The 15,752-nt window shown below is 43.6% G+C and overlaps 1 protein-coding gene across 3 annotated transcripts in view; it reads left to right on the top strand.

Moving 5' to 3' along the window:
• Positions 1–15,752, top strand: part of myo1b (myosin IB) — a 48,273-nt gene that overhangs the window by 12,785 nt on the left and 19,736 nt on the right. For all 3 annotated transcript variants that reach the window (XM_076109588.1, XM_076109596.1, XM_076109604.1), the window contains exons 3-8: positions 5,161–5,255; positions 8,080–8,184; positions 9,636–9,682; positions 11,552–11,615; positions 13,537–13,635; positions 14,831–14,934. In XM_076109588.1, coding sequence (XP_075965703.1) covers positions 5,161–5,255; positions 8,080–8,184; positions 9,636–9,682; positions 11,552–11,615; positions 13,537–13,635; positions 14,831–14,934 — 514 coding nt within the window. The remainder of the gene's footprint in view (positions 1–5,160; positions 5,256–8,079; positions 8,185–9,635; positions 9,683–11,551; positions 11,616–13,536; positions 13,636–14,830; positions 14,935–15,752) is intronic.

Raw genomic sequence — 15,752 nt, forward strand, 5'->3', positions numbered from 1 at the left:
GTGGAACACTAAATTGCTGTGCAATAAAGTAAATTAAAGCCCTGGACCCCCTCAAAGTTTGATGTATGGGTAGGGGAGTATCAATGAGTAATTTAACAGAGGTCTCAGGCAACCCTGAGCGAGTGTTGAATAAATTGGAGATCTTTGGCAGCAGTTCTTCACCCTGAGCTTTTAATTTACAGAGTTAGAGGTATTCGTTATTGCACCTTCTAAGTTGCACATTGAGAGTGCTCTTTAGCATATAAAACTGTCATGATCTTGTGTCAGATCTTTTCCTTACCACCCTTTTTATAGCAACACATTGTCGTAACCAATACACACAGATGGGCCGCACCAGCACGTTCGTCAAATAATCTGAATGCATGTCGCTGTGCTGAATTTGTGTGTGTGTGCGTGTGTTTCTTGCACCAGCCATTGAGTCTTCCACCTGGTCATAAAGCATCAGGAAAGTGTTGCTTCCTTGGCAGCTCCATCAGAGCCAGGAGGATTTCCTGTGGCCTCTGGAGGAGCCAGATCACGCTGAGCTGGCTCAGCGTGATCCCCCCCCCCCATTCCCACATACAAACTTGTAATAGAAACTGGATTTAGCATCAAAGTACTGAACAGGTTTATCCATTTTTAGGCCTGGAATATCAACAAAGTTTTACTTTGAAAAGCCTATTTAAATGTCCTACATGTCAATATGAAGACATGGCTCTGAGAGAGAGAGAAGATTATTATTGTTTGCAAAAGTCCTGTCCTCTCCCAGTAGCTGGCTGGTCTGCGCTCCATCCCATATATTACAGCTTCATTAGCATCTATAAATGACTACTTTAAAGTGTACAGAAAGAACTGACTAGGCTATTTTCTACTGCTTACCTCATGCCAGTGTGGCTTTGTGTTCACCGCTGCCACGTGCATGTCCAAATTACAGATCGAGGCAGATGTGAAGGGGAGGTGCCAAGTGGCACTTATGGTCCAAGGCCCTCTTCCCAGCGTAACACCCCCCCCCCCCCCCGCCCCCCAACACACACACACACACGGATCTGGGAGGCCTTTGGGATTTCAGTGCCTCACTCACTGCTTCCTCTGCCTTTGATGGTGACCTTGGTGCTTCATCATCATTTTGACTTCCATGCTTGTGATGTGGTTCAGCCTGTTGCTGTTCACTGCTTTCATGGTCTTAATGATAGCACACTGTTGCAGCCGCAGGGATGAGCATTAATTCAAATTCTGCCCTGTTTTTCTTGCTTTTGTATGTGGGAATACAAAATACAGATTAGTATCTTGTGAGAGGTCAGTTGTGGCTTGTATTTTTTTTTTCTTTTAAATGTTCATTCAAATTCAAACATTTATATAATCTGGATATGCAAAATTTTGGGTGTGGCCCCTCGCTTCACTTGACTTCTATTCATATTGTGATTATGTGGTGGCCATTCATATTCATATGACTAGCTCTGCGTGTAAAGGACCTCCCACTCCTATTTTACACCCCTCACCTTCCCCTGGTACACTGCCCCTCCCACTGGCCTGCTCTGGGGGCGACATAATTGATGTGTGATGATCTGCTCATTGTCAGGATGAGGTCAGGCAAAAGGAGTGTTTTCACAAAGCAGACATCTGCTGCGCTGTGCTGCCCTTTTCAACAGTGACGTGATGTCCTGTGGCAAGTCTCATCCATACAAACTCGGTGTACAGGAGAGGGTAGGGGCTGGGCTGTGATTACAGATTGTGTGGGTGGGGATTTGTGAGTGAGAGGCTTGTGCCAGACCGAAAAAACAACTGAGGGCTCTAAAATTTTACATTTAAGGTTCCCTGTAAAGTTCATTTTACATTAAGTATTTCTCACCAGAACAAATCCCCAAAAAGTGTGTTGAATGCAGTTCTTATAAACTTTTGCAATGCAGATTTATTTTGTAAACTTGCATTGTTGACGTCCGTATTAACATTGTTTAGCTGTCTTCTTCCCTGCATGTTGCTGGGGTAGTTTCTTGGCTAATGATGATCAGTTAAACAGTGTGACATTGCATTATTTCCATGCAATACAAATCTATCAATGTCACTGCCCTGCACAGTTGGCAGGGATATGTTTTGCTTCACCTGTGCGTACACTTCGGATGTATTAAGAGGTGGATATGGCGCAGTCGGCTCCAGTGGCCAACTGCGGTACTGCAACTAAGAAAATGCACTTGGTCCCAACAAGCATTTACCATTTATACAATAAACTGCTGTAAAACTGTTGACAGGACACCTTCAGCTGCAAACAACCTCAATGATAACTCTCCTATGACATTTTAAACCATGAAGGTTGTATACTTGCAAAGCTATGTCATAATGTACTTCCTGTAAAAAATAGTGCGCCACAGTGTTTTGAGTAATTTCACAAGCCTATTGACTCACTACAGCAGCTTGATTCAAAGGAAGTTGCTTCTGCACTAGCGTACCCCTTTTCCTGAGGGTTTGTTGGTTGACGGCCCCCACTGGGGCCTGACGAGGGAGAGGACTGGTTGCCGGGCTCCATGGGCTCTGGTCCCAAATGATGTGTGATGGTGCAGAACCCTAAGCTCCATTAGCCCGCCTGAGCTTTAACTTTGTATTGTGGCCTGGAATGCATTCATCTGGCTGTCCATCTCTGGGCAACCTCTCTGTCATGGTTTCTTACCAGCAATCAGCTACTTTTCGAATTGGAGGTCAGTGTTAGTTCAGTGTGTGATTATACGCTTCAAGTTCTGCTTCTAACCGCTCTGAGTCCACTAATGCATTTAGTTGCTGTACCCCAAATTAGATTTTCTTCTTTTTTCAGATGTTAGCTTCTTTTTCCATGTCTTGGTGTATTTGTGGATATATTTGGACTAGATAATGCATTGCAGAGTGATACCACATTGCAGTTCAGCATGCAGACTCAAATGCAGCCTGAACATCGCTCTTAGAAATCACTTTGAACCTTGTCTAACCAGTTTTTTAGCCTGGTGCCATGCTGCATTTTGATATGCAGTGTGCTTGAATCTGACAAGAGCTTTGCCTCTACAAGTAAATCTAACCTCAGCAACCATGCACGGAGTTCAGCATCCCATTTCAGACCCAGGTACAACCCATTGTTGGTGTTGTATTAAAACCCCTGTCGGCATCTGTAAATATCAGACATTCTTTCCTACGCTCATGTCTAGCACTCCCATATAAATACTCGATTAATGGACCTGGGAGACTTGGAGTGCCCCCACCCCCCCAGGCAAGGAATTAGACCCAATTAGACACTGGGGAGAGACTATTTTGATGCATTCCTCCAAAATGACCTCAAGCTATATTTACCTTGTACTTAATGTAAAACATGAGGCTTAAAACTGTTGATCTAGCTTGATATTTAAAAAGTTGGGAGATTACTTTTGTGAAGGTTTTGAAGCCACTAGCTTTGACTTGTATTAAGCCGTAACCCTCCTGTAGAGATGGTTGATATCAGAGGTGTCGATTCAAGTCACAAATGTAATAAAGACTAATTGACGAAATAAAAATACTTTGCAACCCAACTTGAACGTTAACACCAATGACTTGTGACTTCCCTTTGACTTGAGCCCTTTGACTTTAATTCCCCAGAACCTCTTTGTTTGAACCAATCCGACAGCATCCAGTCAAGTTGCAGGAGAACGCCATTTAAGAGCTAGTGTTGCGTAACTGAGCGGTAGTTGTTGTTAAAAATACAATTGCATTTGGTGAAGAGCGCTTTATGAAAGTTTAGGACTTGGGACATGACTGCAAAGACTTGTGACTTGTGAAACAATGACTTGGCACCACCTCTGGTAGGGATTCATCATCTTGCTCAGGGGCACTTCAGCAGGGCAGAGTCTCCCCAATACCTTTTTAGTCTCCTGCTTCCCCTCTGTGATGGTCCACCAGGTCAGTCCGACTCAAAGAAACTTTCCTTTAAACCTGACGGAGCTCATCATGATGATGAGCTTGTCTTAGATGATGCATTATTCTAACTCCACTTTACCGTGTCCCAAACTAACTCAATTTTTTAACAGCATATGGCATAATCACAGCTTTTACCAGGCATGGCTTTGGAAAAAAAATCCTGAGTAATGCCAAAGTACAGTGGGGGGTGTATAGGAGGGGAAGTGAGTTAATTTGCAGTCTCGTGTCCTGCTGGAGGAGAAAGTTGGAAGACACTCCTCGCAGCACTGTACATGACTGTTTGCTTGCCAAATGGAAGCTGTAAAACCCTTTAATGTTCCTTCTTTGTGTGTATCTCAATGAAATTACAGACCACTGTGCCACACAAGATTTAAAAAAAAAAAAGTGTCATTGTGATATGGCCCTCACATCATCCACACCCTTCCCTCCAACCATAAAGGATTGTCTGAATAAAGAGAACAAATAATACATTGTTCTGGAATTGAGAGGGGGTGAAACTGCAGTAATCGGTCCCACTTTCCCATTGTATCACTGTCCTGGAATGTACGACAATAGGCTTCACTTTATAATAGGCACTCTACTTTTATCATTCACTAATCCACCAAGGGTTATTTTACAGTGAGTGATTGCATTAATCAAACACCTGAAAGCGCACAAAGCGGATTCTTTTTTTAAATGGCATGCAGGAAAAATTCCCACGGTTATGTAAACTATTATGCAACATGTTGCCGGTGAGAGGGAAGTCTGGGTCAGCCTGCTTGGCCTGTTTGCCACCGCGACCCGACCCCGGATAAGCGGAGGAAAATGGATGGATGGATGGATGTAAACTAATTGTTTTTAACTGTCACTTAAGGAGGTAAAAAAAGGCTTTCAAGCATGTCTCTGTTCTTGTTTGCATTTGGATGCAGGAGCTTTAGCAGCATTAGTGTTGAGTTAGGAAGAAAGGAGCAGGAAATGGATAATATTACAACTATCAAAGCCAAATCACAAATGTGAACCAGCCGGTGTAGCTAAATAAAGCTGCAAGTCACTCCAGTCCTGGGGCTGTTCTACAGATGCAACCTAATTTCCAATAAAGCCGCGTGCTATTGATTAGGATGGACGCCATGCGCCCTGGCACTGTACTTTATTATTACTCTGAACTTCTTTCACCCCAGTATCTTTCCCAAAATATCCTGGAAAATACTTTGAAAATAAGGATGTTATGTAAGCTGAGGGCATGTAATATAAAGTACTGTGAAAGCTTATGACTTTGTACCTTTTGTCTTCCAGCTATGCTTTGGCAGATGAGGCCTACCGTTCACTGAGGGACCAGGACAAGGACCAGTGCATCCTCATCACAGGGGAGAGTGGGGCTGGGAAAACCGGTATGTAGCTAGAAGCTAACTCCTTTTTATCTTAACATCTGTGCACTCGTCAAGCGCCCCACGAAGCAGAGCAGGGAGTCGCTTCTGGGACACTTAGCACTGAAATGTGCTGCAACACGTCTGGTGGAATCACAGGCATCGTCTAGAGTGGCCGCGTTGCAGCCGGATCACATTTAAAAACCAATTTTAAAGATGCATACCACCATCCAATGTCTCTGAGTGCGTCATCTGAGAGTGAGAGTGTGGGTGTGGTGTTAGGGAGAGGGACCCAAAGAAGCGCTGTGTCAAGTTATTTGGATGAGCAGTTCTCGAGAAATCAACAAGCAGCCCTACCAGAGGACAAGCTACCGGAGGACGAGCAATCGGCCCGTTCTAAACGGGCACTGCATGAGTTTATCCGAAGAAAGTAAAAACGCGCTTTTAAAGCATCCAAGAACAGAGAATCTTAGCTAATAGATCCCAGGAGGGTTAAAAATGTACCATCAGGCCTTCTCGTTTGTTCGGCCCCTCTTGTTTGTAGTGCTGAACAAACATTTGTTGTAAGTGTAGTCAAACCGTATTTGTAAAGGCAGCTGTAAGATAAGGGTGCTTATGTTTAAAGCCACAGAGCAGATTTGGATCAGATGTACCTTTTTTCAAAAAGCAGCTTGATGCAAGTTTTTTTTTTTTGAGAACGTCATGTTGGCACATGAAACGTGACTACCTCTTTGATGGCCTGTATACGGAGAGGGTGTTAAATGATGGAGGTAGACAAATCAAAGTAGACAAGCAGCATTGCAGATGGGTTCCTGATTTGCATGACACGCTCATGTCTGACAGCGCATCAGACTAGAAATATGGAGCCTACTGATGTTAGAGGACGCTGTGTTCACATCCCCGGTCCTTTATCTAGTTGGTGTCATAATAGTGTGGCCATGTTGGGGGTCGGGAGCAGTCTCGCGTACCTTACAGAAAGCCAAGAGGAATGGAATTTCCTGGTCTCCTGTTGGCAGTGATGTGGCGCAGGTAAAATGCATATTGAGTACAAACTGTAGGAAGGAAGTCGCACTTTATTACTAAAATGCATTCCTGTACAGTAAAGACACAGACATACAGTCATACTTAGAATTTAAAAATGTGACCCTTGCACTTGTTGTCACTCACCGTTTGCTTCAAACTCGCACACTGGATCTGCATGTGTGCGACAGACTTTAAGTGTAGGAGTAACTTGTAATCGCAGCGTCCATTTGGTTTCAATTCAAACTGGCCATGTGGCTTTAATCAAGGGGGGAGAAATACTGAAAAAAAATATTGAGAGCCACATTAAGTATCACAGCATTTATTTTGTTGGAATATTTACTTAAGACCTGAATATTACACAGCAAAAGTTCCATCAGAGTTATGGCTCTTTATGCATGTATGGCTGTCCCTTCCTTACTATCATTTTAATTCATCGCCCAGCCCTACCTTTATTTCTTTGTGCACTGATGCCATATCCATTTCCTGTATTTATAATGTGACGCACGCAGCGTTTTCATGGTGTTGATGGCTTTGATCTATTTGCACATTGATCTCTGGCTGGAGCTCATATTTAACAACGTAACTTTCCCCCGTAGCACTTTGGCAGCAAACATTAGGATCCACAGAGCCACTGTCAACAATGTGAGATTGTCAGTCACACACGATAATAATAATGATTTCAGTAGGTTAATGCAGTGATACAATAATAAAACAGAGGCAGTGGAAGGCACAGTAAAGTATGACAGATCGTGTTTTGCACTAGCCTTTATTTGGGTTCTCTCAAGCTCTCATGGATATTAAAAACCCCACTCCAAGAAGCTGTTCAGCCATGTCTAGGAGATAAATTTGGATTTCAGTAATCGCATCGGCCTCGGAGCTTTGTAGTGGAATAAGACCATCAAAAACGTGCATACTCCGTCGATATGGGTCATTGACTTTTATGTCTGTTTCTTGTGCTCTGTCTTGCTGTGGCTCCCGTATGAGCAAGGAGCTGTGACGAACATTATTATCAGATGCCAGCAATGGCGTACAGGAGACATAACATTGTTGTTGTTTTTTTCCTGCGAGAGATGACTGAGGAAGTTTATTTTGCTTCCCTGAGACATAAAAAAAAATGCGAAGATTAAGCCGTGTGTACCTCGTTACTCAGCAGAGCGGGGGCTCTTGATCTCTGAATTTTCTTTTTTTTTATGCACACCTTCCCGTACGAGCGTATCTGGAGCCGTTTGTATGCCAGGCTCATCAGCAGCAGTCTGTACCAGCGACTACCATCAAGCTCTTTTCTATCCCTGCTTGGCACAACACGCACATCATCAGTTCTAGGTCACTGTCATCTCACTGGACAGGAGAGATAATCCTGATGCCAGCAGTCATCCTACAAGGCATGTCACTTGTTTCAGACAAGCCAAAGATGCCTTTTTGAGCCCTTGTCGAGATTTTCATCCATCCAGAAAATATTTTTTGGGAACACACTGCACTCACAGTTGACTCTTTCAGATGAGCTTCAGCTCTTACACGAGAAGTGGAAGAAAGGGGGTCATCTCTGTCGATCCAAATAAAGTCGCGCTTCTTCAGTGCAGTCATTTGAATGATGATAACCTGATGCAATGATAGTCACCGTCTGACTAAACAAACTGGGTCTCTATTATGAGGCCTCTTCTCTGTACCCCAGACTATTGACCCACACCCTACCCTGATGGGTGTCAGGGGGGGATGAGGTAAGGGGAATTTTAAAGGGAATGGTGAGACGGGTGGGCAACCTCTCGTCATGTCTCGCAAAGGCTTTTGACCTAATATTTGTTGTGTCTGCATGCGTGTGTTCCAGAGGCCAGTAAGCTGGTGATGTCATATGTGGCAGCGGTGTGTGGGAAGGGCCAGGAGGTGAATAAGGTCAAGGAACAGCTGCTGCAGTCCAATCCCGTGCTGGAGGGTGAGTGAGCATCATTCACACTCAAGCTAATCCAAGGGGGCTGGATCGTCTGGAGCTCACATTTGGGGACTGTCAGTCTGTGTTAACAGGTTGACAACGCTGTCTCCTTTCAAAGGCTCCTCAAAGTGCAGCTTCTTTTGCCAAAATTTGGAAGACATGAATTGTCTTGCATTGTATATTTGCAACCCTCAGCGACCTGTCACCCACCCTGCATAGAGTTTTATGAGAATCTTTGATATTTTTGCCTGGTTTTGTAACACGTAACAACCAGAAAAATACATGTCATCACCGCAAAACTCCTGACTATTGGCTAACGAACACAATAAGTCACACAGCAACTGCAACACTTTTAGATTTGGCACGTAGACATCGACAAACGCATACACACGGGAATTGTACTGTCACAGACAAGTGAGCTGATCAGCACAATGACTTTCAGAGTTGTGTAAATACTGTGTAACACACACTTTGTATTCCTCTACTTCTCCCCTGTACACCACACACACACACACACGCACACACACACACACACACACTGTCTCAATCTCACAGCTCAGTGCTGGCACAGAAACAGCTGTAATTTAATTGGGGGCAGTGGACAGGAAATGCCCATGAATAATGAAGCTGTATACCCGGGGTTGGCTGCTGAAAAACCTGCACATCTGCAAGAGTTTAGCTCCCACCAATCTAATTGCCCTCGCGCCGAAATAAAGGGAGAGGGGGAGCACAGTTATCGTGCTCCACACAATGTGCCCGTGTCATGCTCGCTCTCTGCGTCTCTCTGCTTCGCTTTCTTTCAGAACCTTTTATTGGTTTCTTTCGTTGTTAACCAACAACAGAAAAACGCACATTAATCAGCCGTGTGTCAGCTATCAAGCTGATATGCTAATGGCGCTGTGATGCATGACGCATTAATAGCATTTTAATGTAGAAATGTGGCCAGAAGCAATTTGAAAGTGCTCTGGATTGAAAAATACTGTTCTAAAAGGCTCATTTATGCACGCAATGTGAGACGTAGATGTGCACACATGTTTGCGATGCAATTTTTTTTTTTATGATCGCACTTAAACACCCATATGGGGCAACGCTGTGTTTAAACATCATGTTTGTTATTGTTTGTTTATGGCACACATTGAAGCATTTTGACTTGAATGTGGTGCGACGGCAAAGTTCATCCGCTCCTAAGCCTGGAAAGCCGCGGTGCTTTGCCTAATCCACGCAGCATTATGGGGCTTCATCAGTAAAAACAGCTTTGACATCCAGACCCCTTAGATGATTGACAGCTAGCTGGAGTGAGGCACAATGTTAAGGATCATTGATATGTTTAGCATATTTGTCAACAAGCTTTGGTTTGTTTTGATATTATTTTGCAATAACGTTATTTCAGATGGATTAGCATGAATTATGCATTGTTTGCAATGTTTTCATCCTGTCCCATTTATGATTTTCAGCCTTTGGAAATGCCAAAACAGTGAGGAATGACAACTCTTCCAGATTTGTAAGTATCTGATACTGAACTGATAAACAACTGGTGTCGTTTATTTGGATGTTTGCTTCTTGAATGAGTCCTCGTTTGCTAAACATTATGCACAGCTTGGATGTTTTCATTCAGACTTTATTCAAGCTACGCATCATCCGCCACTTTCATCTACGTTTTTCTCTTCCCTTCAAAAATAAGCCCCAACATATTTCTTAATTCCCTGCGGTTGTGTCCCTCTCTGTTTCTTTTAATTTCTTTACACAGTGAATGTCTCATTCATGTGCTTGCGTCAGTCTGGCTTTCACTAAATTGAACGTCTTGTAGAGATCTACAATGGTGTGGTATCTTATTTTCCTCTTTCCTACAATTGGTGGAGTTGAATCAATTCTCACAGTAATTCTGTCTAGACACAACAGCCTTTGTATAACGGCTTGATGGTTTAAGAAAAGACCTGCAGGCTGATGTTTTCTGTCGACTCATATCCTCAAGTGATTCATGTTGGTACGTGTTTCAAAGCAACAAATCAAAGAGTAACGTCCTTTTTAAGGGGATTTTGTCCCATGTATGTTCTAATGTCTTTCCCACATCATGTGAAGACAGACTGATTGGATCTGTACCTGCCCAGGCACTGCTTCAGTAACAGCAGACCTTGCACCCTTGATGTATTTCACTAGCACATCTTTACATACACAGAACAAGGCTTTTCACGTACACTGCTGTTCATCAGCTGCGGAGTGCAGTCCAAACTTTCATAAGGTTGCACATGTTTATTTTCTGCTCGTCTCTCACTTTAACTTCTCCACGTGTTTTATAAATCGACTGATCGATTCCTCGTGACCTGCTGAGGTTGCAAAATGAGGAAGCTGAAGAAATATGATGCTTATCTCTATGGCAGAGATAGCATCATGATAATGTTTCAGTCCATAGACTGATCCAGATCTTTATTTCCAGGCAGTGGCAGAATGAAAGGAGACGGGAGTTTTGGGCGTGTTTTGCTTTTTGTTTGCCAAGGAGGTCATTCTCACACTGTCTGGCTCGTTATTTTCAGGGAGGCTCGATCCAGCAGCTTCAGCCTGCTTCAGGTTCCTCCCTCATGACATTGCATCAGATTACCCCTATCACACACCACCACTTGTGTTCATGTTCATTTTCTAACATGAATGTTTATTTAGCTGGAAACCCAACACCATTACACTGGGTGTTGGGTTTTTGCCTGTTTGATTGAATGGAATCTTGTTATACCGGCTAGGTAGAGCAGGCTAACTGCCAATGTATATTTCCAATCCCAATTTTAGGTTTCCTTTTCACACTCTGTTCAATCACCTACCTATATTGGTACAAACTCAGGCCTGGCCTTGCAGTTGTAACCGGGAGTTCAGCTTTATAAAGGATTACGCCCCTTCTGTTTATATTTAGGTAATCTTGGTATAAACCTCTAGACAAGGACCTCAGGCCTCCGCGCTAGATGCCAGTTCATCAGAGCTCAATCAGTTTCAGAGACCTGTGAATCAAAGTGTCACTTCATTTCGCTGAGTGCAGCAAGCTTATTGAGATTGGCTGGAGCCCGCTCACCAGTAAAGCTTGGCCTGCTCTGAGGACCGGTCTGCTATTAATACATCAGAGGGGCGGGGGGGCGTGGATAAACACACAGGACTCTGTGTGCTAGCATCCAAGTTTCAGATCGAAGGAAAGAGACGGCCTGCAATGCTTTGTTTTAGTCCTCTAGTAGAAAGAACATGGCATGGTGGGGGGGCTTTCCCTCTACACAGTTATTTCATAACAGTGTATGATTGGCAGCTGGTGCTGAGTTTTGGACCCAGCTCACAGTGTATATTAAAGTTCAGTTCTACCTCCTGTATGTTCTAAACGTTGTGCTCTCATCCACAGGGAAAGTACATGGACATTGAGTTTGACTTCAAAGGAGATCCTCTGGGGGGAGTCATCAGCAACTGTGAGTAGTATTGACACGACGATGTGCTTAAAGTAAAAGAAATGTCTGTAAAATTGTACACGCCATATTTAATCTTAATCATGTATCATAGTAGCCATTATTTTATCTTTTTATTGTCATTTACTTATCAACCTGACAATGATGTCGCCCTCCTAGTTAAACCGTACCATCAAACATACAACTCTCAGTTTTTATCTTCAAAAGTAGTCTCAGAGGCCATTCAAGTTTTGAAATTGTTGAGGTACAGTTACACAAAAGCTTTAGAATTGGGAAAGCTGTATTGAAACCGAACGGGACGCTCACCTCCACCCTCTCGCTCCTCGGCTCTTTTCTCTCTTATCTTGCTTCTGTTCACATTGTTGCGTCTGCGCTGACTTCTCCGCCAGAGGTCACAGAAACAAAAAGAGGAGCTGATGGCCGAGACACAAATGAACCTCTGTCTGTTGGCTCGCGTTAGTCCAGCACACGGGACTGTCTGTGAAGAAGAGCCACTGACATGTGACTGCTTCAGACAGGGCCGGCTGGCCTGTTAGACAGATGGACGAGGATGCTCGAGCAGGGCAAGCCTGGATGGATTTCTCCTCTCCTCTCGGCTCATTATTTTCCCCTACACGGGCATCCGTCGAGCCCTCTGTGCTTCCTACAGCTGAGATTAGATAGCTATACTTTTAGAAAACCCAATCCTCCATAGCTTTAATGACAGAGGGGAAAGAAGATTTTGTCAGCCAAAGTCAAAACATAACAGGATATTGTTCCCACGTTGCTACTTCAATGTGTGTTTGCATTTCCAAGGGAGAGGAAACATGTTTAGGATGCTTTACTACAGAAAATGGAAAGCTGTGGCTCAAAACAAAAGCAATGAAAGGATGACTGAAGGGTTTGGCTGGACGTGACATGAAAGGTCACTTCAGGTCCCTTCGGATGTGAATATTTCAGAGAGTCTGCACAAGAGTAAATGAAATGCCACCACGCATATTAAAAATGTTCAATAAAAAGGAGAAATGAAGGAAGTGGCTCCTCGGTGGTATTGTTCTTGTCCTCTCTGCGTCTTTGACCACAGCTTCTGTATTGCTGCTGCTGACAGCCACTCAGTCGTGGATGTTGTGTTATTGATGTGCTGGCTCTTATAGAGTCACGTATGTGATCCATGGCCACCCGGTGCCACAGATTCACATTGAGCCTGACCCACCGCTAGCTCTGACAGCCCCGGGTCTCTGTGTAGGGCTCTCTAGTTAGTGTATCCACAGAGTCAGTGCAAAGTGGCCCTTCTGTCCTCTCAGCACCCACAGACCGGTGAGTCACAGTTTGTCCAAAGATTGACAAAGCCAGGAGCAGTTCTTTTTTTTTTTTTTCTTTTTTTTATGGCTGGAAATTTAACTGTGGTTAAAATGGCAGTTCATATGGATATTTTTCCTTCTGTTCAGTCAGTTTAATGTAAACTCTTAAGTCTCCTAAAATAAGATGTTCTTAACTAGACAAATTGGATGCTGTTATCCAGCCAGACTGGCAGTGAAGAGGATCTCAAGCATTCTCAGATGCAGAGCTCTGCTGTTGGTCTTTAATTAAATCATACTGAGCCTAATGCGGTGAGCAGATGATGGGTCCCCTTTTAATCAGGTACTGCTGCACTTGGTCGGCAGCCTGGGAGAAAGCGCTGATGTTTGATATTGTGTGCAAACACACGCACACACATAACATTAGCTTGGTCACCTTAGCAACTTGCATATACAGAAGTTTGAACCAGGAAGCCCTCTGACCTCCATACAGGTGCTGGGCGTCCTTAGTACTTCCTACAGCAGATCAGCCCCTTATTTACTTCGGTGAATCACCACAGAAACCTTTCCCGTGAGGACTATTATTAGGGAATAACTTTTTGTCATCATGCGTCATTGTTTCCTTTTGTTGTCCTGTACTCTTTAAGATCTGCTGGAGAAGTCACGTGTGGTGAAACAGCCACGAGGAGAGAGGAACTTCCACGTCTTTTATCAGCTCCTGTCTGGAGCCTCCGATGACACACTCAGTAAGTCCTAAAAATACTGGAATGCATTAAATGGAAGCATCAATGTATTTATTTTTTCAAAGTGTAGATGGGGGGGGAAAAACTAAACTTGAAGATTAAAGTGCTCCTGGATTTGAGAGAAATGGCAGCTTTAAATACTTAAATGCACCCTTCTTATCGCCCTGAAGCACGAACTGGGGTTGTGATATATTTAGCCTGATCGCCTGGAATAACCTCTGATCTCAGAATAAGGCACTTATCTGCTCACAGGAACTAATGAATCACACGTCACAGTAGCTAGCTGAGCAGTCTTGTCCAAAGGAAACTGTACTCACGGTGGGATCTTCTGTTTGTTTACATTCAAACACCAGACTGGGATGGTTAACATGAGCATGGAGTTTGTGTTTCCCTATTTTAATTTCCTATTTTTATTCACCCCTGTCATCTGGAAGCACCAGCATGCCACTCCTTATGTTAAACTCTTACATAAACATTTTTCAGCAGGATTGCAGCTGCACACAACACATGGCTGATGCATTAATGACCCAATCTTCCTGCCTAACAAACGGTACAGAGAACAAAGGCCAGCCGAGAAACCGGTTCCCTCTATTTGCTTTTCTGTGGACAGAGGGCATTGTTTTATGTCCGGAACGCAGGAGAACAAAATAACGATCATTGACTCTAGAGCACACACACACACACACACACACACACACACACACACACACACACACACACACACACACACACACACACACACACACACACATCAGAGGGTCCTGATTCAGCTGTAGTTAATGCAGCCACTAATGAAATCCGACACATGCACCCACCAGAGGAATATATTTCTCTGCTACTAAATAGGGGGGCTTTTAAGAAGGCCATTTGAGCTACCATAATAGTGTTCACAGCAGTAACTCTAAGAGCATTCACTGTGTAGAAAATCTGTTTGGTGCGGGTTGGACACATTTATTAAGTGCATGGGCATCACATTCGAACCTTTTTGTACAGTCAAGTGATTATTTTTTCTAGAAGGTCCTTGAAAAAAATGCAGCTTACAACAATCATTACAAGATTATTTCTTTTTTTTAAACAGGCACCTCCTAGCGTGTAGTTGCGTAATGTTCATTTCATGCAAATAGGACTTAAATTGCCTTTAGCCAACCAGCTTGAAACAAATGCAATTTGAATAGCAACCGCGCGTTTTGTTTCACAGAGAAGCTGAAGCTGGATCGGGACTTCAGCAAGTACAACTACCTGAGCCTGGACTCTGCTGCGGTCAATGGGCTGGATGATGCGGCCAACTTCCGGACAGTCAGAGTGAGTAGTACATACACGTATTTGTTTGAATGATATTGCACTTTACCCTCATTATAGATTCTCCCAGATGATATTTTCAGAATCAGCCTAAATGACTGCTGGGAGAAATGATCTCCCTTTTTCTAAAATCAATCCTGATTACAGTCTCTAAACCTCGAGTGGGCTCTCACAAAAGAACAGACAAACAAGAACACGCACTCATCACAGGCGGCGGCACGCTCCGGTGTTCAGGACCGACTTTCCCTTGCATCATGCCGAGATAATCTAAATCCTGTACAGAGGGTAGAGGCAGTGATTTCTCCTCATTTACTGTATTTCTCAATCGAACACTGCGCATGGGTAGATTATAAAAGTCCGTCTTCTGGATTGTGAAAACACTTCACAACAGACTCCCTCCCACATGTTGCAAAACCAGGTGAACTTTGAACTGAACCTGAATTTGAAAGTGAACTAAAACATGAACCGCTAGTTTTACATTGATTAAACACGGGCAGTTCCATGTGCAGCATTTACATAAATGGCAAAAAGGGTTTAACTTTTAACCACAGGAGACAAGGCAGCTGCTTCCTTTTTATTTAAATACGTCTGTGCACATGTATTCAATAACTTGCCCGCATGCACATTGCCACTACTTGTTATCCGTACCGACGGTGACGCATACTGTAGGATGTTGTCTATAAGAGACTCTTTCTACTGCACTCTATTGTTTTCAGTCCTGCTCCAGCATGCTCCGCTCAGCTACTGAATGAGCCTTTGCAGTCTGTTCTGTCAGATTCTACTTTACACGTTTCCTTGCGTTTCACATCCTGCTTCTCATC

This window comes from Anarhichas minor, unplaced genomic scaffold (genome assembly GCF_050575085.1).
Source record: "Anarhichas minor isolate MPS153535 unplaced genomic scaffold, ASM5057508v1 ptg000004l, whole genome shotgun sequence".
In the NCBI taxonomy this organism is placed as follows: Eukaryota; Metazoa; Chordata; class Actinopteri; order Perciformes; family Anarhichadidae; genus Anarhichas; species Anarhichas minor.